The sequence below is a fragment of the Penicillium cataractarum genome, assembly GCF_028827025.1.
Source record: "Penicillium cataractarum strain IBT 29864 chromosome Unknown utg000001l, whole genome shotgun sequence".
Lineage (NCBI taxonomy): Eukaryota > Fungi > Ascomycota > Eurotiomycetes > Eurotiales > Aspergillaceae > Penicillium > Penicillium cataractarum.
In genome coordinates this window covers 3,789,323-3,810,942 of record NW_026622737.1, presented here as the reverse complement: position 1 = coordinate 3,810,942, position 21,620 = coordinate 3,789,323, and the positions used below count along the sequence as shown (strand labels likewise).

Here is a 21,620-nt window from a genome sequence, read left to right as displayed (position 1 = left end):
TACGCTTCTCCACTCCCCACACCCCCTCCGCGGCCATTCTAATCTCTGGATTGCCGGTCTGTCATCATGTTGCTTACTCTTAAACTTCTGAGCAACAGTGAATTCAATGATTACACATTCGCTGGTCGAAAGAAAGCGCTCTCGCGCTCTTCGTTGTGGTTTGAATATTGACCGAGATTCGACTTGCCTGTCGTATAATCCTCCCATAGGAACCTTTCCACACTTCCCGTGAGAATTGTCTTACCGACGACCCAGAGATGCATACCCTTCCCCCAGCGCCTGGCCCCTGGGCAGGTGCCGAGACCATGCAGCGTTGGCTACAAGCGAAGGTCGAGGAGGACCGTCGCTGCCAAGAGGAGGAGAAGACTCGCCAGGAAACAATGAAGCTGGAGCGGCGCAAGGTTGACCACGCGATTCTCGTGGATGCAATACGTGCCGGTGTGCCACCGCACCTAGCTCCATTGGTCTTTGGGGGTGTCGATGGACCCGTCGATGGAAAGATTGCTACACCTGAGATGCTACAATATATGGCAGATATGACTCGACAGACCACGATACCGACACATCAGCCGCAGGCACCCCCCGGCCCACCTCAACCTGCGACGCTTCCTTCACTCAGTCAACAGTTCAGTACACCACCGGCAGGGGATCTACGGGAGATCCGCACCGTGCCTTCCAATGCATATGCATCGCCTGCGCAAAACCAATCACCGGCCATTAGAAACAGTTCATCTCAACAGCCAACTGGAGGGGGTGGCGGTCGTGGCCCGTATGTTTCGACCGTCATTGCTTCAAATAATACACCAGCTGGCAACCTTCCACGTCCGATGGAAATGACCGGGCAAAGCCGATCAACAGCCGTATTCCACTCTGTGCATTCCCTTGGTGCACCTCAGCCACCGTCGAACCCTCCTCCTCGCGGTCAACACGAACCACGACCTCGCCGTGCCTCTCCATCTATCGCCTTCCACCACTGGATTCCCCCCGGTCAATCACAGCCACCAGCCCCATCAAATAGAATACAGGAGGATCATGTGCTACCATCCAATGGGTCAGCACAGATGCGCTCCGAGATACCAGGATCTCCAGCTCGCAAGAGGAAGTCACTGTCTATCCATCATCAATTGCCTCCACCCTCCTCTCGATCCTCTGGTGCGCCAGAACCAAGCTCTCGGTATGGCCGACAAAGTCCCGCTGGCAGTCAGTCCGGCCAAATTAGCCTACAAGGGGATTCCCGACGGCATAGTGATGTATCTAGTTCTCGGGACACTCCAGTTGCAGAAAAAGACCACCCCGACCACCTTCGGGATGCGAACCGGCCCCGAACTCATTCGAACTCATTGGTTACCACTGACCATGGCTCTCACGGACATAGGAGGCGATCTACTGGTGAAAATACCACAACCGAAGACGATCACCAAGGGCGTGATCGAGAATATCGAAGGCAGTCCTCCTCCCGTGGACCGGTGCTAGATGCTGAAGACAAGTCCGATCCCTCACTGAACACGGGGAACGGCACCGGATCTAGTACAATGACCGGTTGGGCCGACAGGGAATAATTATAGTTCTTGGCCCTGTTCAAGCGCCCACTGTTTCAGATTTCTCCGTTTTCCTGTTTCGGATACTACATTGATTGTCGATTGATGGAGAGGGACTTTATACTCGGGCATCCTCTGTTTTGGTGCCAAGATTTAACTGCATTGCGTTCAATGCACTACGCGAGACTGGACCGGAATAATCATTTTTCTTGGCGTTGGTGGTTGACTTTACATGAGGTCTGTTGCATGATCGAGGTGTCAATAAGACTGCATGCTGGGCTTGCACGAGCAATACATACTGTTGCTCACTTTTTGTGTAATTTCGGACGCTGGGCGACTTGTGTCAAAGAGTTGCAGTCGTTAATCTTGTTATCTTAACTCTAATCGAGGTATCTTCAAGGCGTATCCTCGAGTGGATTTAGCGAGCCGCATTCAAGTATGCTTACGGGAAAGGAAGCAAAAACGATTTGTACATTCGTGACTATATTACCTAATTCAAGAGCATTGGAAGACTGTATCTCGGTTCATCATTTCACTCCACATTCTTGCTTTACAACATATACCTGAACAGAGGGGACCTATCGCCGAGCGAATCTGGGTCACTCGGATACTCCGAAGGATCGATTTGATCGCGCTTGTTGTTGATGCGCTGGTACGAGAGTCGCAGGATGACAACTGCAATCATGCCCATGACCACGAAGCCGAGTTCGAGAGCGTGGCCGAGGATATAGTTCGGAGCGTCCTTGGAGCGATAGAAGTTGGAAGACATGGCTCCAGCAAGATTACCTATTCCAATGTGGATAGCCATTCCAGCTGCGCGCTTATAATCACCGGCAAGATTGACACTCAACCAGGTGACGTTACCCGGGAAAGCAGGGTAGATGCCTGAGATTCCCAGATTAGCTTTGTAAATTTGCTAGAGAAGGTGATTTGATCCAGGACTTACCGATGACTGCAATGAATACTCCGAAGTATACTACACCAGGAACACCGCGTCCAGTGGATGCGATCACAATGATGAAGCCAATGGCGATCAGAGACATGAAGAACAGGATGAAGGGAGAGCGCTGCTTGCGGCGGTCGGAGTACCAGGCTGCACCAACGGCGACAATGGCAGCAGTGATGTAGATAGGGACCTGCAAAGGATTTGTCAGGAATAGGTCTGTGCGATTCAAGATGAGAGGATTGCACTCACAGTGAGTAGTTGTGCGGTCGAAGACTTGTATCCCAGGTCCTTGATGATGGAAGGCAGGAAGAAAGAGATACCGTAGAGAGGGCAGGTGATACCCCAGTACACTTTGCGATCATCGAGTCAGTAAAACCGAAAGACTTGCTCTTTCGGAGAGTAACTCACTCAACAGTCCCAACCAAATCTGCCAATCCTTGAAAGCGTCAATCACGTATTTCATCTGGAATTTGGACTCGTCCTGAACCATCTCACGCGAGTCTGCCGAGTTCTGGACTCGCAAAGCGTGGATCACGAATGCGCGTTCTTGCTCCGTGAGGAATTTGGCTGTTTCGGGGGAATCATGAATCGCGAATGGGGCAATGAAAGCCACGACGACGGTGAGGATACCCTCCAAGATGAAGATCCAGCGCCAGCCAGCGAGGCCACCCACTCCGTCCATTTTCTATCTATAGTGTTAGACACTTGAACAAACGGAGATTAGACGATATGGCACTTACAGCGATACCATAGGCGAGTAGTCCGGAGAATGCACCGGCGATACTGGCGGCGCTGAAGAAAAGGGCTTGACGGAATTGAGCGCGGTGGCGAGGGTACCACAGAGTAATGTAATAGGCAACGCCGGGGTATAGACCAGCCTCTGTAATGAAAGGTTAGTATGATGTTTCTCTCCGGGATGTCTTCCATGCCATCCTTACCAGCAACGCCCAGACAGAGACGAGTTGCAAGGAGTCCGCCATAGTTTTGAACGATACCCATGAGGGTCTAGACATGAAGGTCACGTTAGTCCATAGACAATTATCAACGAATTGATCGCTCGATCGCTCACCATCACAACACCCCAAGCGACCATGATCAATGGCAGCCATCGAGACGGTCTCAACTTCTTCAACAGAAGGTTACTGGGCAACTCGAAAACGCAGTAGGTAAAGAAGAAAACCGTCACTATTCGTTGAGACCGTGTTAGTACAGCAAATCTCCCTTCTTCTATTTCCCTCTTCATCACATACATGTCCAGTTATACTGCGGCCCCGTCATGTGTAGATCGTCCAGCAGACCCTCAATCTTGGCATTACCAATATTGCCTCGGTCCAAAAAGGCCAACAGGTAGAGTATACTGAGCATGGGAATCAGGCGAAGATCCATCTTGCGCAGTACGGCCGCTTCATCGACGCCGTCAAAGGAGGGAGGGCTAGCAGCAGCCGATTCCCGGTCGGGATGCTTCTCGTCATAGTGGGCGTTGCGCGCATCCTCGAATTGGTATTCGGTGGGTTTGCCTCCCAAGGAGGTATCGGTGGAGTCGGGCATGACGATCGGGAGACAGATTCAATGGGCGCGACTCGTACCGGCTCTCTCTCTCTTCCTCTAGTTGAAAATGCGGAGCTTGGATCTGGGGTATTTATATTTGCTTAAATCCTGTTAGACCCTGCGGGGGAAGCTACCCCACGGTCTCCTCCCGAGAATTGTGGAACTGTTGGAAATTGTGTAAATTGTGGAATTTCTGGAAACCAGATTTGGGTTAGATCTTCGTTTCTGTCGTTTCTGATCCTTGGCAACGAGTAGGGATGAGGGGTCATGCCAGCTTCATGCGTCCCTCGAAGTGGCCGGGAGGCATTTTCCGGGCATTTTGGCTTTTTTTGGGTGTCAGTGGCTCGGCCTTAGTTGCCATGGAATCTACAATATCCAAACTACTCTCGTCTTCGAGTATACTCCAGTCCAGATTGCTATCTTTCTTACCGGACCAAAAGGATAGGTAGGATCCGAGATCGAGACCCCCACAAAGAGACAGCTCGACTAATCTGTCAGCTGGATGCTCTGGCGTGAACTCAACTGGATTCGTAATGAATCTGGCGGCCTTTGCGTCTCGGTTCCGAGGCTATCAATCGGCTCTGATCCGAAACTTTCGGTTCTGAACCGCTTAGAAACGCCACCATCTCGTCCACGATACTACTATACCTCTATACCCCGTCGGACGGGGAATAAGGAATGTCGAGGCCTCTGAATGTTCATGCTCCGCTATTCTCAGCCCATTTATTTCATATTCTCTGTCTATAACCATTAATCACTATTCTTGACACCCCCTACAGCTATGGAGCATCGTCGCACGAAGCAAGGAATCCCACTTGCTTCCTTCACCGCTGAAGAACTCGGTCTTCCGAGCGACGATGATTCACCAGCTCACAATCTCTAGGATTGACCTTGGACATTACAATCGCGCCTACTGCTGAGAGAGAGAAAGAAATCAAATATAATCAGAATGTCTGTCCAACTAACCATTGCCACTAGCCACAGCTGCCCTCAGAGTTATATCATGATGGACAAACTGTGGCTCCGTGCCCAATTCAGTCATCGAGTGTCATCACAGCATCATTCTCGCCATAACCCATCTCTCTAACCACAATGGCCTCAATCCCTTCAAAACTATCAATCCCACAGGCAAATTCCAATTCCACCATCATTTCAACCACCCCGTTCAAGCGACCCCCCGCCAATAACCACCTACCATGCCTTCGACAACCCCGTGGACCAAGCCCGACACCACCACTCGCCCGATCGCGATAATCGGCGCCGGCGTGATGGGCCGACGGATTGCTATGATGTGGGTAGCCGCCGGATCCAACGTGATCCTCTGCGAAAAACAAACAAGCAACCACGACCCGGCACTCGAGTACATCAACACCAACGTCCCCAAACAAGCCGCCAAGATGGGCACCAAGCCCGGCACCGCCAAATTCACCACCTCGATGAAGGAAGCCGTTGAAAGGACATGGATGGTAATCGAGTGTGTCCCCGAGGTGTTGGAGCTGAAAATCGATATCCTGGGCCAAGTGGATGAGCTCGCACCGCCGGATTGTATCGTGTCGACGAATTCGTCTTCGTTGCGCTCGAGCCAGATGCTCGCCAATACGAAGAAGAACTACCGTATCTGCAATGGCCACTATTACATGCCGCCGGAGCAAATCTACTTTGAGGTCATGTCGTGCGGGCATACTGATCCGGATATTTTCCCGTTCCTGATGGAGAAGGCTGCTACTGCGGGTTTCAAGCCCGTGCATGCGCAGAAGGAGTCTACCGGTTTGGTCTTTAATCGGATTTGGGCCGGCATCAAGCGCGAGTGTTTGCTCGCGTTGGCGGATGGTGTTACCGACGGTCCGACAATCGATGAGATGTTCAAGTCGTGGTTCTTGGCGACCAAGGGTCCTTGCCAGATGATGGATACGGTTGGTTTGGATACGGTGTACAATATTGAGGTTGTATATTCCAGGGAGCTTCACACGAATCCACGTGCGAAGGATTGGCTGAAGACTTCGTATGTGGATAAGGGTAACCTGGGCGCGAAAACTGGAAAGGGGTTATTGGGATAGATTAAGATTAGATGTCTGCCCCATAGACAGTGCCGTACCTCACAGAGGCACACAAAAGAATGTTGGTGGCGGAGTATTAGATCTATAGATTTATGCCAAAAATAAAACGCTGATAGCAATTTACGATCAATTGATGAGATACCATCTGACCTCGGAGGATCAGCTGTATCGGCGCCTTTCGAGCGTTCTATGTAGTATTATTTCATAGCAAGACACGGGTCCAAGCCAGATTAAGTGTCACAAGCAAGCAATTAATCAGACACGGCAGACTCGACTTCACATCGATGATGTACACTTTGGTAAGGCATGAGGTCCAACCAGTAGTTCGCACATCAAAACTTGCTCAAGCCAGAAGTAATGAGAAGGGGATGTACAATGATGTTGTGTGGAAACGCATGACGCGGGGGAAGAAATAAGAAATAGAAAAGATCGAAAGAACGTGGAGGGATTGGTAGATATCATCAAAGGAAACCACCGAAACCAGAGGGCAGTCGTGAGCAGAAATTAGATGTAAAATGGAAAAGGGAATCAGGTACATAGGGAACGTGACGGAAGTCAAAAATGGGTAAAAAGGGTATTAAGAAATTAAAAAGACAGTCCACACGAGACTGGGGTTTCCAAATTATGGGCAACCGAGATGGGTGGATGGGTATAAGGAATTAGACATCAAAAAGGGGGTTCTCGGTATGCACCCGGATCATTAGGGTATCAAACGACCGTGAGAGAAATGATTAGTGAGAAGAATGGACGGTAATGTCGATTCGACCAGATGATTATGTCGCCTTCTTGCGACGGTGGACCTTCCACTCTGCTTTGGCAACGCGCATGAAGATTTCAATGTCCTTGATTGGGATCCAGCTGGTGAGGACTTTCATGCCGTTTTCGAAATCAGATTCGAGAATTATGTCGCGCATGCCGTCAATGAGGGCCGCGGAGGTGGCATGAAGGACGTCAAGACCTTGGCCGAAAGTGCTCGAGTGGGGGGCAGGCAAGTCCTTCTTGGCCTTGCCGGACGAGGTGTTTGGCCGGGCAGATGCAGTGAAGTCGTCCGCATCCCCAAGGAGCATGAACACGTCCCACACTCGGAGTTGGGCAGGGAAAGGAATGGAATAATTGAAAAGGGTGAGATACCACCGCGTGCCGTACGCAGTGGGAGGAATTCCGACTTCGTTCTATACGGTCGACGTGTGAGTATTTGCCTTGCAAGGTTGTGGGTGAATACTTGCTTACCAGTTTCGAAGCCACTTCACCACCAGCGAGCCACTCTCGCTCAAAGTCATCCAGGGCCTCCATAAGACCAGCAAATCCCGACCTGTACAGCTCCTCGAGGCCACGTAGCTGCCAAAGTCGCGCAAGCATAACGAAGGCATGCTCCTCATCATAATATGCCAGCAACGTTGCCGCTAGCGCCGCCATACCTTGCACGTATCCAGTGTCAGGGAAGTACAATGACATGGCATGAAGCACTCGGAACAGCAGCCTTTGTCCACCACGATACCGCCGACGGAACATAATGTGACTGGTGATCGTGCGGGGCACGTCAATATCAATTTGGACATCGTCCGGCGAGGAGATGTACTGGTAGTCGTGGAAGGCTGCAATGAGTTCGTCTTCGGGGGGACTGTTTTCATGACGCTTTGCACTACTTTCAAGGAACGAGTACCAAGCTGTTGAGCGCCACCGGTCGGGGATACCCTTCCACGTTCGCTCAATCAGTTTGCTGCTGTGCGTGTCAAATTCGAATTTCATGCCGCCACCATCACGGGTTTTCTTGACTGGCTTCGCCATTTTGGTCCACTTGTCCTCGCGCTCCCACTCCTTCCTCCGCATTGCACGTGCAGCAGCAGCGTCTTGGCCTTCGCCCAGGACATCCCCAGGCAAAGTCAACATGTCACCGGCCTCGTCCTTGGTCTTTCGATCTCTGTTGTGTGGGAGATGGTTGGTCGCGGACCGAAGACGCGATGTGGAACGCCGGACAGGCATACTGTGTGTGCTTGCTGATGAGGTTGGACGACCAGTCGCAGAGCTCTGAGAGGGGTTGCGTGTGGGGGATCTAGCGCTGAAGGAGCGAGTGCTTGCACGAGCAGTGGTTGGTCGAATTGAACGCTTCCGCCGAGGGGTCTCCGAGGCAAGGAGAAGGCTCGTGGTCACCCTTTGGATAGGATGAGGCTCATCGGCCGGCGCGTGAATGAATCCATAACGATCAACTTGTCCTGCCCCCACATCTTGCCAATACTCGATGCCTCCTGCCAATTCTCGTGTCTCTCTCTTCATCCTGATGCGCTCAACTTCTTCAGAAGCTCGACCCTTGTGGTCAGTCACCTTCATCTCTGGGGCGGGTGTGGAAGCAGTCTCAATGTCGGGGGTAGTGGGCTCTTCCCAGAGAACGCCATTCTCAGACGCCATTGCCTTGGCGATTTCAGCATCAGTGACATTGTCATGGCCCTTCTCATACATCAGCCGAACGCGTCGGGATAGCATATCCTCATCTGCAGAGATAGCTCTACTCTGGAGGCTCGTTTGCCTTGGGCGGAGGCTACTTTGTGGCCTGGCACGGGGCACTGCCTTGGGAGCACCGTTTGTCGCATCTTTCTTGTCACCATTCGCCGCATTATGGTTTTCATCGTTCGACTCGTCCTTGACACTTGGCGTCGAAGGTGCGGGCTCTGGTACCGCGTCTGTCTCCGTCACTGGTTGAACAGATGGCTCCTCTGAGATCGGTGCGGAGCCCTGTTCAGACAATCCCTCCAAGTGCTTGTCTTTCGGCAGCGCAGGATATGGACGTTTGGATCGGTCTCTGATGAGACTGCCACGGGTCGAAAATTTCATACCCTGGCCCAGCCCGCCTAGGGATGCCGTCGGTATGTCCAAGCTGATTCCACTGAACTCTGGCTCGATCTGAGGCACAGGAGGAAGCTCCTCCGTACTCATTTTGCGTTCCAACTCTGCCGATCTCTTTCGCAGTCCACCCCATTTGCGTTCCGACCATCGAGAACCTGGCCGAGACCCGGGACGTGAGCTCGGACGAGAGCTGTCATGAATGACGATACTAGGCACGCTCCGCAACGAAGGTGCTACCGATTGATCATCCTCCGACCTAGGTGTCCCAAATTCCTCGCCCGATGGTGTTGGTGGCGTCAGTCCTCCATTCCCTTGAGTATTGCGAACCGAGCGAGCTGTCGCGGGACGATGGTCGGATTCAGGAGAGGCGACGCTGGTGCTGAAGGACCGGCCATTAGGTTCGTGTGGCGCATCGGACGGCGTGGGCAGTGAGACTGAACGAATGGCAAGGGGCCGCTGGGCTGCGACAGTCTCATCAAAGGGTACAGCTTGGGTCGCCGGGCGCAACTCCGAACCCACTGGCGATAACGATGCAGAAGCCTCCATTATCCCGGCATGACTTGCAGGAATGCGCGAGAGGGCAGTAAGGAGTGGAAGGTGAGCGATTGAGCAATTCAACAATGCAGCGACGAAATTGAAATGGCGATCAAAAGGAGGGGAAGGTCAAAGACGCGCATCACCGTTTCGTCAGGGTCTGGAAATTAAATAAATTCGACTCCTGGCGATGGTCCGGAGATGTGGAGTCTTGGCGCGGGCCACACTTTCATTCCATCCAACAAAGGAAAGGACACAATGCGCCGTTAAAATGCCACTGCGCAGGTGAGAATCTGAGATGAACACGGTGGGAACTGCTCTTTAATGAAGCAAAGGGAAAGTTTCGAGTCCTCGAGGTCGAGCTTTGAGAGGGGGTGATATTTTTAGGGGAAGGGCTGTCCCACCAGGCTTTTCGGGGCCGCGCAGCAGTGGACCGCGACGAGGCCAGACAAGGAGGCTAAGTGGAGCACACTAATGGTGCTTAGATTAGAACATAACCATGGTGTCATGAGGGGGAAGATGGAAGACTATGCTTTTAGAAGGCATTGAAGAAGAATAAGAACGGTCGGGTACATGCTTGGGCATGAAGGATTCGTTACGATATACTTTGGAAGAATACGGCAGGAGGTACTAACAATACAGGACTGACCTGGGCGAGTCCCTGCAGATTAAACTATCGAATGTAGAGATCCATAATAATACGGAGTGGACTACGAGGCACGGATTACGAAGAATGAAGTATACGATTATCGTAATCCCTCAAAAAACTATTCAATTTTGGCACAACCTAGTAGAGACCCCCTGTGAACAACACTACACTGTACATCAAAAAAAAAGAAACGCGTGAAACTCCCATAGCCGAGGCTGTAAATCCAGTAGGCCATCGGCTGCCAAATGCAAAGGGGCGCAAACAACCTAGACCAACAATATATCTTCAAAGCGTGGAATGAAAGAAAGGTAAACCCCAAATAAGGAGACGTGAGAAATAGCATAGAATGGTCATTACAATCCAACGGCCCAGCATTAGATCCATGTCGTTTTAGGCCACTGCGGCGGTGTTGGCCCCGGACTGGGATTGTAGCCTGCCCCGGTCGACGGGCTCCTTGGGAAGGAGTTCAATCTGGCGCACCAAGAAGCTCTTCTCGTCCGTAAATTGGTCGTCGTCCGTCCGGTCTTCCAAAAACTTAGGCAAGAATCTCAATAGTCGGTCGCGATTGTTGATGAGAATTCGCTGTACTGCTACCGATTTGTTCGGGTTGGCGACAAATACCTGGTTTCGGTCAGTGCATTCTCCCCCTTGGATCGTGGATCGCAGATCGTCAGATGATGGTGGATCGGCAAGCCTGACATACCTTAAAAACGTGGAACCCTTCGTACTGCACCATCTTGCGATCATCGCGCAGCAGCTTCATACATAGTTTGAGGTTGTCCCCACTCTCCACATAGGCCATCATCACATTGTAGTTGGCACGGTCCAACAGGATCTCACCCAGCAACTTGATGCTTTGTCGTTTGGTGACATAGGAGTCAGACTGGATAAGGATATTATTGAATCGCCCAAAGAATAGCTCAAAGTTGGTCGCAAGATACGCAGTCACCAAGCTCTTATGGCGTGTCAAGATCTCCTGCAAGTAAATCTGTCAGTCCTAATGACGCGCACCCTTATTAAATGGATGACATACCCGGAATGTTGTAAATGCATCGGCGCTGACTTCAAAGTTGCTTTTATCAATCCACTCAAAGAAGTTCCAGAACACACCCTCACCGTTCTGTTGAAGGTTGGGCTTCAATTCCGAGAGCCGGACCGCAGGTTCTCCTTCGTGTGACTGGTCATATAGTATCACCGCTGTGACCACGTCAAACTTCAGGGCCTCTCGTAGAATAACACCGCATGGCATGGCACTTTGGCTTTGCATGTATCCCCGACATAACTCAACGAGGATCTCTGGTCGATTGTGAACAATGTATGAAATAACTGGAGGGTCTTTATCGGTCGCATACGAGGCGGGGCGGAAACGTAGGACATGGGAGAAGATGGTCTGCGTATCTTTTCGGGCTTCGAAGGGGAGAAGGTGAATAGTCCGTGATAAATCGTAGAGTAGATCTTCTTGTAAAGTCGCTTGGACTAAAGCGTGGACCTGATCGGGTGATGTGTTGATTTCTACCGGGGCAAAGCAGCATCAGTCATGCATTCCATTCTGATCCAGCCCCGGACGGGGCGGTGGATCAATGAAGTAATCCATAAAGCAGAAGCAAAAAACTGACCTTGTGTTCCTTGTACAATAACTTTCATCTGACTGAGTTGCTTGGCCAGCTCCTCATCGGCCTACTAGGGTTAGCAGGTGGGCGCCAGCTTGGAGCTCGGGGTTTCCGGACCTTGGGGTTGCTGGGAGATTCTTGGACCCTGAGCAACAATTCCTTTGTGGAGCGGACCACATCTGCTGGTTGACGCGACCGGCCACGATTGAAGAAGAACGCCATAGTTCCGGGGTTTGTAAGTGTTGGAGAAATGAGGGATCCGATGATGCGCCGGGGAAGGGTTGATTCGCCGGTTGGTACGGGCTGAGTAAAGCAATAAACAAACGGGGGCGGGGCAACCGTTCGCCTGAGGCCACAACTGATAACGGATTTTTTTTTTATCAGTCAATTTTCTGCCCCTCCATTCCACTCTCCCTTTACAGCAATTGTCCTGCTTTTTATTTCTTGTCAATTGTATTCGATTTATCATGGCGTCTTCTAGCCGTGTTGCTGAGCCTCCTGTCAACGAGGTCCCTGCCGATGCTCGCTCGGTATCGGATGATGAATCAGACTCTAGCAACGAAGAAGGATGGGAAGATGTCGAGCCCGAGGATGATTCTCAACCAGTTGTGGGATTGTTCTCGGACGTTGTTTTCCCTGATGTGCGCTCAATGCTGAAGGAGTGCAAGGAGAAGAACAACTTTGACCTGGTGAAGATTCAGAAGGATCTTGGTATGTCTTCCTGTTCTGGATTTCTTCAAAGTCTATTGCTCGAGTGTTCCACTTGGGAATAGATCGTATAAATCTACTTCAATGTCCAGAAGCAAAGCCCCATGGCTAACATTGACTTTCTTCCGCAGATCTGGATTTCCTCGATACCATCAAATTGGTCAACTACGTGCGAACCGAGGTGAAGGCAGGAAACCAGTCCCCCGATGTTTCCTCCAAGGCAAAGTTTGCCGACGACGTCTACCTGAAGCCTGTTCTGGAGGATGACGCTGTTTTGTACAGTCTGGACGACATCAATGAGGATCAGAGCGAAGAGCCCGCCCCCGGCACCGAGGCTGAGCGCAAGGTTCTCGAACTCCAGGAGCAATTGGAGCGCCTGCAGACCCAGTTTTCTGAGTACAGACTCGCGGTGCAACAGTCGTTGGACGACCAGTTGAACAAGGAAGACGAGAAGCTCGAGCCTGGCGAAAATGCAAAGAGGCCAGTCAAGGATCGCCTCGAGGATGCCGATGCCGACTACTTCACTTCTTATTCTTACAACAGTATGTTCATCAGCGTTGAAAGCTCGTTCTATGACCCTCTCAAACTAATAAATATTGCTTCAAATAGCCATTCACGAGTCCATGCTGAAGGACGCCATCCGCACCGATGCCTACCGTGACTTTGTCTACGAGAACAAGCACCTCTTCAAGGACAAGGTCGTCCTGGATGTGGGTTGTGGAACTGGTATTCTGTCCATGTTCTGTGCCAAGGCTGGAGCCAAGAAGGTCATCTCGGTCGACAACTCTAATATCATCGACCGGGCCCGAGAAATCGTTTACGACAACGACCTGGGCGACGTGATCACGTATGTATATCTACTTCATATACTTGTTGACAAGATTAGCCGCTAACTATCTCTACAGATGCGTCCGCGGTAAGATTGAAGAGGTCACTCTTCCCGTTGATCAGGTCGATATCATCATTTCCGAGTGGATGGGCTACGCCTTGCTTTTCGAGGCCATGTTTGATTCTGTCATCTACGCTCGCGACCGCTACCTTGCCCCTGGTGGTCTGATGGTCCCATCTCACGCCACCCTCCGCGTCGCACCCTACGCTGACCCGGATTTCATTGCGTCGCACATCTCCTTCTGGAACAATGTCTACGGCTTCAAGATGAACAGCATGCAGTTGAACATCCACGATGAAGCCCTTGTTCGCCATGTCCCGACTACCTCTATCCCTGCCGAGTCGGCCGTCTTCCTGCCATTGCCCCTCCACACCATCACTGTTGATGAGCTGACCTTCTTGAAGGACTTCAAGGTCACCCTTAACGAGGACATTGATGCTCTTGATGGCTGGGCCATCTGGTTTGACATCTTCTTTATGCCCTCTGCGGATTCTACCGTGCCTGAGAATGCCGTTCCCGCTGATATGAAGAAGAAGGGCTTCGTTGGGTTCACCACTGGCCCCTATGGAACTGAGACCCACTGGCAGCAGACCATCTGTCTCATCGACCATGGAAAACAGGAGCCCAAGGCTTTGAAGAAGGGCCAGGTTCTTACTGGTAAGATTGGCTACCAGAAGAAGGAGCAGGGCTCTCGTCTGCTGGATCTTAGCATCCAATGGGAAGTAGACGAGAACACCAAGGGTGAGCAGCGCTGGTCTCTTCAGTGAGAGGCGTATTGCCCAAAAGTTGATTGATGCGTTATGATCTTTATGTATAGACAACGCTCTAGATATCTTTGATGCAAAAGAGAACATTCATATGAACTGAATGTCTTTGGCATAGAACATAGATTCGAACTGAGCTTTTACTGGACGACGTACTTGGTGCCTCCAAATCCTGATTAGATGTCTCAGGCAATTAGTATTATACACTTGTTACTAGGATGATTACCTTCAAATATGCAAGAAGGCTTGTTGGTTTACAATTTGGACTATCACCGCCTTCATCGGCCGCCGTATCCATGGGGCGTTATCGATAAGCCAGCTCCGACCAAGCTACTGCTTCTTCCCTCAACCTACCCGCCACGATGCCGCTGTGAGTGTCTATCTCTCTTTGTATGATGGCTACAACTGACATCTTAGCAGTCACCTCCTCGGGAAAAAGTCATGGAACGTCTACAACCCCGAGAACATCGAGCGCGTCAAGCGCGACGAGGCCCAGGCCAAAGCCCGCGAAGAGGAGGATGAACGTCGCATGCAAGAAATCGATGCCGAGCGTCGGATCCAGATATTGCGTGGAGAGCACCCGTCTACGCCCCCTCCGCCACCGCCCTCACACTCTCCCTCGGAGTCACATCACAGATCAGAGAGGAAATACGCCGATGGCGCAGGGCAGTACAGGAAGCGCCGACGCCTCGCAGGGGAAGATGACACCGATAGGGATATCAGACTAGCCCGGGAGGATGCGACACAGGCCAGCGCTGCGAGAGATAGACTCGCTCTTACCTCTAGTCGAGATGGTAAAGATGCACAGGTACCGCTGGTGGATAGTGCTGGTCACATCAACCTCTTCCCAGCCGAAAGTGGCAACAAGAAGGCAGAGAAGAACGCCGAAGCCGAAGCCGAGGCTGCGAAAAACAAGCAGAGCTACGAAGATCAATATACGATGCGGTTCTCCAACGCCGCAGGCTTCAAGGAGAAAATCGGTCGCCAGCCATGGTATTCCTGTTCTGGACAGGATCTGGCAGCGCCAGACTCCATGCCCGAAAAAGATGTCTGGGGCAATGAAGACCCGCAGCGCAAAGAAAGAGAGAAAGCGCGCCTGGACTCCAATGATCCCCTCGCAGCGATGAAACGCGGTGTTCGGCAGTTAAGAGCCACGGAGCAAGAGCGAAAACGATGGAATGAGGAAAAAGAAAGGAGCTTGAAGCATTGAAATCTGAAGAACGGCACCGATCACGGCATCGTCACAGGAGGCGATCGCGGTCAGCGGATAGCCTGGAGGGCTTCAGCCTCGATGCGCCTGCGGTCAAACCTCGCGATCAGAAGGAGCATAGTGGCTCCAGGCGCCATCACCGACACCATCGCGAGGATAGAAGTCGAGATCGATCACATCGACGATCATCCCACCGCTCAGAACGCTCGCATCGACCTCGTGATAGAACTCATGGAGATGATAGACGCCTGCAGCAATCAGAGAAGAGCTCGACTGGTGAGAAGCATTAATGCACTGAACGATTACGAATGCTATAATATCATTTTCCTTGTTTCATTCGAAGCTAAAGATTACCCAATCATCAAAATGCTACTTCACCTTATCATACCTTCCAGAGCCCTTTAGAATGGTAGGCACCAGCATAACAAGGCCCAGTTTCATGACATCTGCCAGTTGACGGGAACTATTCTTGGGAGTGGCTTTCTGGCGTTATCGATAACGCCCCACCGCCCACACTGTTCCCGGAGTGACGAAGCTCCCAGGCCGCCTCCAAAGCTCTCCTCTTCAACTATTTGTCTTTAACACCATTCGAAATGTTCAATCGGAGCAACCTCCCCTCTGTACCGAGTCCCTTTGGGAACAGATCCGACAGTGGACGCCCCTCACCCCAGGGATATTCGAACCCCAATCAAGCACCGCCACGGTATGATTATGGCCACGGCCTTGCCCCAAGACAAAGCGCAGGGCGAGCCCGCGACGACGATGTACCTATGACTGATGCATATAATGATCCAAGGGGATATGGAGGTCAACCACCCGCGGCAGGAAGGCCGTCTCAGCAGATGCCAGCACGGCCCCCAGTCGGCGGACGGCCAGGTGGCGGCGTAGCGGGAGGACAGACCTGGACACTTCATCCCAGCAAAAGCCCGAACGACAACTTCACATTCGGCAATCTGTAAGTATTTACTCGATCTCAATCTTCACCTCGGTACTGACTCCGGCAGCGTCGCCGTATCACCACAGGACATTCCGCCTTCCCGAGACGGCGCCGACGTCCTCCTCCTGATCAATGACCTCTACGTTCTCTCCGGCCGCCCTCTCGAGGGCTTCCCTCCCGGATATATTAGCATGTCGGACCCTCAACGCACATGGGCTAGTGTCGGAATGCGCGATGCTGTCAAAGTGCAGCTTTATGACCCATTCAGCCAGGGAGGCCAAGCTTACCTGGGATCAGCGGACATTGAAGTCAGCTTTGCGTCTACGAAGAAGCGAACGGAAGCGCCGTATGATCAGGAAGATCTCACAAACGCCGTGATCAGGGTGAGTCGATATTCAAGGTCAATACGGATAGCTGGGATACTGACATACTCAGAACTTCGAAAATCAATTGTTCGCTCCCGGACAAAGGATCCTTATGGACCACAAGAGCATCCCGCTCTTGTTGCTGGTGAAGACTGTTCAACGAGTTGATTTAACCTCGGAGAAGGTCGATCTGAGCTCGGGGGAGATTGAGACCCATGCGACAGCTCGAGGAATCATTACTCGGCACACCCAGCTCAACTTCTTCAAGGACGCCCAAACTGGAATCAATGTGAAGCCATCCAATCGCCGCCCAGCTGCAAACTCGATCATCCAGCCCGGTTTCAAATTCGAGGACATGGGTATTGGTGGTCTGGATTCTGAGTTTAGCACCATCTTCCGTCGTGCTTTTGCTTCCCGTATCTTCCCTCCCGGCCTTGTCGAGAAATTGGGTATCCAGCACGTCAAGGGCCTTCTGCTTTATGGACCTCCGGGTACTGGTAAAACCTTGATTGCCCGCCAAATTGGAAAAATGCTCAACGCAAGGGAACCAAAGATTATCAACGGTCCAGAAGTTCTGAACAAGTACGTCGGTCAGTCAGAAGAAAACATTCGAAAGATGTTCGCCGATGCCGAGAAGGAATATAAGGAGAAGGGTGATGAAAGTGGTCTGCACATCATCATCTTTGACGAGCTGGACGCTGTTTGTAAGCAGCGTGGAAGTGGCGGAGGTGGTAGTACTGGCGTGGGCGACAGTGTTGTTAACCAGCTTTTGTCGAAGCTGGATGGTGTCGATCAACTCAACAACATTCTGCTTATTGGTATGACCAACCGCAAGGACATGATTGATGAGGCGTTGCTTCGTCCTGGTCGTCTGGAGGTGCACATGGAAATCTCGCTGCCCGATGAGAAGGGCCGCAGTCAGATTCTCAAGATCCACACGGAAAAGATGCGAACTAACAATGTCATGGACACTGATGTTGACCTGGAAGAGCTTGCTCACATGACCAAGAACTTTTCGGGTGCCGAGATTGCTGGTTTGGTCAAGTCAGCCTCCTCGTTCGCCTTCTCGCGCCATGTCAAGGTTGGAACGATGGCCAGCATCAACGAAGATGTGGTGAACATGAAGGTCAATCGATCTGATTTCCATCACGCTCTTGACGAAGTGAAGCCAGCCTTTGGTGTCTCCGAAGAGGAACTGTCCAGCCGCATCCAATACGGCGTGATTCACTACTCGAACACCATCAACGAGATCTTGCGGGAAGGTGAATTGTTTGTGAAGCAGGTTGGTCAGGCAGAGTCTACACCCCTGTTCTCTGTCCTGCTCCACGGTCCTCCTGGAAGTGGCAAGACAGCCTTGGCAGCTCGCATGGCCATTGACTCTGGCTTCCCCTTCATCAAGTTGATCAGCCCCGAGGATATGGTTGGCTTCAACGAGGCTGCTAAGATTTCACACATCAGCCGCATCTTTGACAGTGCCTATAAAAGTCGCACCAGTATTGTCGTCGTTGACAATATCGAGCGCATAATTGACTGGGTTCCCATCGGCCCCCGCTTCAGCAATAACGTGCTACAGGCCCTCATGGTGTTCCTCCGGAAGCCACCAACTCAAGGCCGTCGCCTGCTGATCTTGGCCACGACCACCGAACGTGCTCTGATGAAACAATTGGACATTTATAACTCGTTCAACTCGGATATTCTGGTTCCTAACGTGCTATCGTTTGGTGAGCTGCGGTTTGTCATGGAAAAGTCCGGTGCTTTCGATGCCCAAGAGATTGCTCAGGCCCTCGAGGGAGTCGGCGGTCTGGCGGATGACGGCCGTCTCAGTGTGGGTATCAAGAAGGTTCTTCTTGGTATCGAGACTGCCAAGCAAGATGTGGACAAGGTGGGCCGTTTTGTCCGTGTGATTAATCGGGCTATTGAGGAAGAGCAGACGTTTGCTTAGAGCGTACATATATAGAATTCATCTGTTTGTACTTTCTGCTATTATGAGTATAACACACCATATATCTTGGAATTGTCTTTCGTGTTCCTTCGTATGATTTATTCTCATTTCCTCTGGACGCAAGCGGTATGCTTTGGCCAGATAGGTGTTTGGCGTTATGAAAAAGTGTAGACAATGCCCACGAAATGAGAACCGGCTGTCCCATATCTTTTCTTTTGTCTAGGCGGGATCCCATGCGTCTCCTTTCTCCTGCCTGCCCGAGCAACGGCGTTGGGGTGTTTGATGGCTGGTACCAACTAGCTGTGTAAACCACCCTTGGAGAGACAATTAGGTATAGAATACCTCCACAATATTTACCCAATGTTCTCTTTTAATACCAAGCTCAAAAGACCATAACAAGTTGATCCATATCTCCCCTGGGTAGTCTCGAAGAACTGCAAGAGACATGATAGAGCAACCATGCATATCCACCATAACGAACCTGGCCAATGGGCATTCAATCAAAGCCATAGCCCTATTTTTAGACATCTAATGACCAAATTACCCTGGCAAGTGGGTTACAATCCAAGGGACAGCCTATGACCAGCCTTCATTCCAACTAATAACCCTACCTAGGGCTTCACGACGTACGATACTCGGCTCAATACCAAAGAGTCAGGCTACGATGGCTCCTGAATGGCTACAAGACCCCATCATTACAGTAACACGAGTAAAACAAGTACGATTCACGGTATCCACTCCAAGTATAGAGCCACAAGTCGCACAATACCCACACGTCACAGGGGGAGAGAGATATACACATAAAACCAAGTCAAAACACGCCAAAGCCGTCCCAGAAAAGCAAACTAGCCCATCCCAGCAGTTCCAAATATCCCGATTTTGTCCGAATCCAGTCATCACAGTCGTCAAAATAAGCAAACAGATAAGCATAATCGCATCAAGCTCCCACGAGCTGAATCAGTACTCGTCGTAGGTGTACTTCTTCGCGGCCCGGCGGTATTCCTCCGGGTGGGCCTTCTCGGCCTTGCTCTTCAGCGCGCTATTGGTACGAAGCCGGTCAGCCTTTCTTCTAGAAGACGTATGCGGCGCTAATTTGGTGCGTCGATCTTCCCCAGACGCACGTGCCAAGCGCTGCCCCGGCGGAGCGGAGGTAGACATCACCCCCCTGCGCGGAGCGGGGCGGAACTTGCAACGTCCATTCTAAGGGGTAAGGGTGATCTTTGTGGAATCTTCGCATTCTTACCTGACACGCTTCTGGGTCCATTCCAGATCTCGCTTCGTCTCTCGTGCAACCTTCACTCCTTCTGCGAAGTTCGCGCGAACGCCCTTTAGGCGGCGCTGAGCTAGGGCTTGCAGTTCTAGCAGCTCGCGCTGCTTTGCGTTCAAGTGTCCGGAGCTGGAGAAACGCGCAGGCTGTCAGCTTGAAGATTCCAAATTGCACATATAGCTGCGTGCTTGCAGCAAACCATTGGCAGTTTCGCGTCGCGAGGACAGCGAATCGCCGTTTACCGGGGAGGGATTTTAGAATTGCAGAGCACTCACGTTTGCGCCTGTTTGGCCAGACCCTTGTCCAGTGGAGTTGGATCGAACGCATCTTGCATGCGGTCGCTCAAGACATCCACGACATCGACTCCGGAGTACGAGGCAGAGCTCGACTCGTAGTCTGCGCTCCCGCCAGGGGAGCTGAAAGTGAAACCGCCAGAGGTGCGGCTGCCAGCAGTGGTGCTTGCATCAGAATAATCTGGTGGTGAGCCTGGCACCCGCGAGATGGGGTACATGCTAGCCGGCATCGGTGCCTTGGATGGCATGTTCATGGGGTAAGTGGAAAGCTGGTAGTAGTGACGTTGAGTGGCCATGATGGTGTGATGTTGATATAGATATCAATGATCGGATGACAGGGTTGATATGAGGACGAGTATATCTCGACAAGATCTAACGATGATCAAAAGAGGTATGAGCAGGCCCTATCTCAAGGTAGGAGCAGCAATATATGAAGGTAAAGACCAAAAGTGTTGGGTCTCGGACCGGGATGCAAACGAAGCCAGCTGGGAGGGATGAATAGGGAAGAAGGAGGAGAATTGGGTCCACCGGATCAAACGAGAGAATTTATAGGCATCAGCGGAGAGTCTTCCCTCCGGCGGGGCCATGATCAGACTTTCCATCACAGTTGATGATGAGGAGGCGTGGGTGGGAGGGCAAGGGTGGACGGACTGGGACAAGAGCCATTGGACCACCAGAGGCACTTGGGATTGCACCCCTCCCTCTTGTAACCTCCAACCTTGCCAATCTCCCCAATCCCCGAGCTTCGGCTGCATCTCCTCCTCCGTTCCTGCCCGCCGATTCGTCTCTTGGACCTCGCGGACCCCGCTCCGAGTGGGAAACGAGGTGTGTCTGGGCCAGTCCACTAGGGGTTCCGCTCTCCGGTGGCTATTCCTCCCTGGGATCTTCAGTCTTGGTCTACGCGGCCCCTCTTCTGTTTCCCAAATTCTGTGCTAGGCCCGAGCGGAGCCTGAAAGTATCCGAATTGTTGCAATGGAGGGGCAAAAGTGGGTGGTCATGGTCCATGGATGGAGGTGGAGTTGGGCAGGGAAAGGAAGTATATAAAATGCCCATCCCACCCTCCCCGGATCCTGAATTTCACCTTTACACTTCTGGATCTCTTTCTTTCCGAATTTTCCCATACTTCCTTATCACCCCCTCCTCGGTTCGACATCCCGTTTTCCAAAAATTGGGGGGCTGGGAAGACGGATGTCGAGTCGAGCATCGAGGTTGATTCGCTCGTGGTACGAAGCGCCGAGACGAGTTGCGAACTCTACAGGAACTGGTATCACATACAAACCGTGTGCCTTCAATCACACCCCATGCTCCATGATTGCCAAAATTGAATATTAACAATACCATAGGTTCTCATACTTGCCTCCGAATGTTTCTGCAGACCCTCAAGTGGCCGACTGAAAATCATCCGTTGGGTATTGATGTGCGTGCCCAGTGGGTCAAGTCAGCCTTGAAGCCCACAGGAACGGCAATCCTTCCGAGTCTTTTTCTTTCACCAGTGGTAGTGATCAGAAAGAAAAGAAAATGT

General features: G+C 51.6%; 10 protein-coding genes across 10 annotated transcripts; 6 read left to right on the top strand and 4 right to left on the bottom strand.

Annotated features, from left to right (window-relative positions):
• Window positions 1-257: 257 nt before the first annotated feature.
• On the top strand, window positions 258-1,559 carry N7496_001300 (uncharacterized protein; the record flags this gene model as incomplete). The annotated part of the gene is made up of 1 exon (XM_056694231.1): window positions 258-1,559. The coding sequence occupies one exon, from the start codon at window positions 258-260 to the stop codon at window positions 1,557-1,559; it is 1,302 nt and encodes a 433-aa protein (XP_056560960.1).
• Window positions 1,560-2,088: 529 nt separating this feature from the next.
• On the bottom strand, window positions 2,089-4,032 carry N7496_001299 (allantoate permease family MFS transporter; the record flags this gene model as incomplete). Its single annotated transcript, XM_056694230.1, has 8 exons — window positions 2,089-2,423; window positions 2,485-2,674; window positions 2,734-2,834; window positions 2,893-3,169; window positions 3,225-3,364; window positions 3,423-3,489; window positions 3,554-3,669; window positions 3,735-4,032. The coding sequence occupies 8 exons, from the start codon at window positions 4,030-4,032 to the stop codon at window positions 2,089-2,091; spliced, it is 1,524 nt and encodes a 507-aa protein (XP_056560959.1).
• Window positions 4,033-5,228: 1,196 nt separating this feature from the next.
• On the top strand, window positions 5,229-6,089 carry N7496_001298 (3-hydroxyacyl-CoA dehydrogenase family protein; the record flags this gene model as incomplete). The annotated part of the gene is made up of 1 exon (XM_056694229.1): window positions 5,229-6,089. One exon carries the CDS (start codon window positions 5,229-5,231, stop codon window positions 6,087-6,089), a length of 861 nt encoding a protein of 286 aa, XP_056560958.1.
• Window positions 6,090-6,862: 773 nt separating this feature from the next.
• Window positions 6,863-9,476, bottom strand: N7496_001297 (putative TBC domain protein; the record flags this gene model as incomplete). The annotated part of the gene is made up of 2 exons (XM_056694228.1): window positions 6,863-7,261; window positions 7,320-9,476. The coding sequence occupies 2 exons, from the start codon at window positions 9,474-9,476 to the stop codon at window positions 6,863-6,865; spliced, it is 2,556 nt and encodes an 851-aa protein (XP_056560957.1).
• Window positions 9,477-10,503: 1,027 nt separating this feature from the next.
• Window positions 10,504-11,945, bottom strand: N7496_001296 (Mo25 family protein; the record flags this gene model as incomplete). The annotated part of the gene is made up of 5 exons (XM_056694227.1): window positions 10,504-10,734; window positions 10,817-11,089; window positions 11,147-11,625; window positions 11,730-11,790; window positions 11,841-11,945. The coding sequence occupies 5 exons, from the start codon at window positions 11,943-11,945 to the stop codon at window positions 10,504-10,506; spliced, it is 1,149 nt and encodes a 382-aa protein (XP_056560956.1).
• A 245-nt stretch (window positions 11,946-12,190) lies between these two features.
• On the top strand, window positions 12,191-14,087 carry N7496_001295 (protein arginine methyltransferase RmtB; the record flags this gene model as incomplete). Its single annotated transcript, XM_056694226.1, has 4 exons — window positions 12,191-12,434; window positions 12,563-12,973; window positions 13,041-13,278; window positions 13,337-14,087. The coding sequence occupies 4 exons, from the start codon at window positions 12,191-12,193 to the stop codon at window positions 14,085-14,087; spliced, it is 1,644 nt and encodes a 547-aa protein (XP_056560955.1).
• Window positions 14,088-14,446: 359 nt separating this feature from the next.
• On the top strand, window positions 14,447-15,294 carry N7496_001294 (uncharacterized protein; the record flags this gene model as incomplete). The annotated part of the gene is made up of 2 exons (XM_056694225.1): window positions 14,447-14,454; window positions 14,505-15,294. 2 exons carry the CDS (start codon window positions 14,447-14,449, stop codon window positions 15,292-15,294), a joined length of 798 nt encoding a protein of 265 aa, XP_056560954.1.
• Window positions 15,295-15,375: 81 nt separating this feature from the next.
• Window positions 15,376-15,707, top strand: N7496_001293 (uncharacterized protein; the record flags this gene model as incomplete). The annotated part of the gene is made up of 2 exons (XM_056694224.1): window positions 15,376-15,570; window positions 15,690-15,707. The coding sequence occupies 2 exons, from the start codon at window positions 15,376-15,378 to the stop codon at window positions 15,705-15,707; spliced, it is 213 nt and encodes a 70-aa protein (XP_056560953.1).
• A 180-nt stretch (window positions 15,708-15,887) lies between these two features.
• On the top strand, window positions 15,888-18,538 carry N7496_001292 (AAA family ATPase SEC18; the record flags this gene model as incomplete). The annotated part of the gene is made up of 3 exons (XM_056694223.1): window positions 15,888-16,249; window positions 16,299-16,614; window positions 16,667-18,538. 3 exons carry the CDS (start codon window positions 15,888-15,890, stop codon window positions 18,536-18,538), a joined length of 2,550 nt encoding a protein of 849 aa, XP_056560952.1.
• Window positions 18,539-19,495: 957 nt separating this feature from the next.
• On the bottom strand, window positions 19,496-20,394 carry N7496_001291 (KxDL motif-containing protein; the record flags this gene model as incomplete). The annotated part of the gene is made up of 3 exons (XM_056694222.1): window positions 19,496-19,577; window positions 19,782-19,934; window positions 20,081-20,394. The coding sequence occupies 3 exons, from the start codon at window positions 20,392-20,394 to the stop codon at window positions 19,496-19,498; spliced, it is 549 nt and encodes a 182-aa protein (XP_056560951.1).
• Between the last annotated feature and the right edge of the window lie 1,226 nt (window positions 20,395-21,620).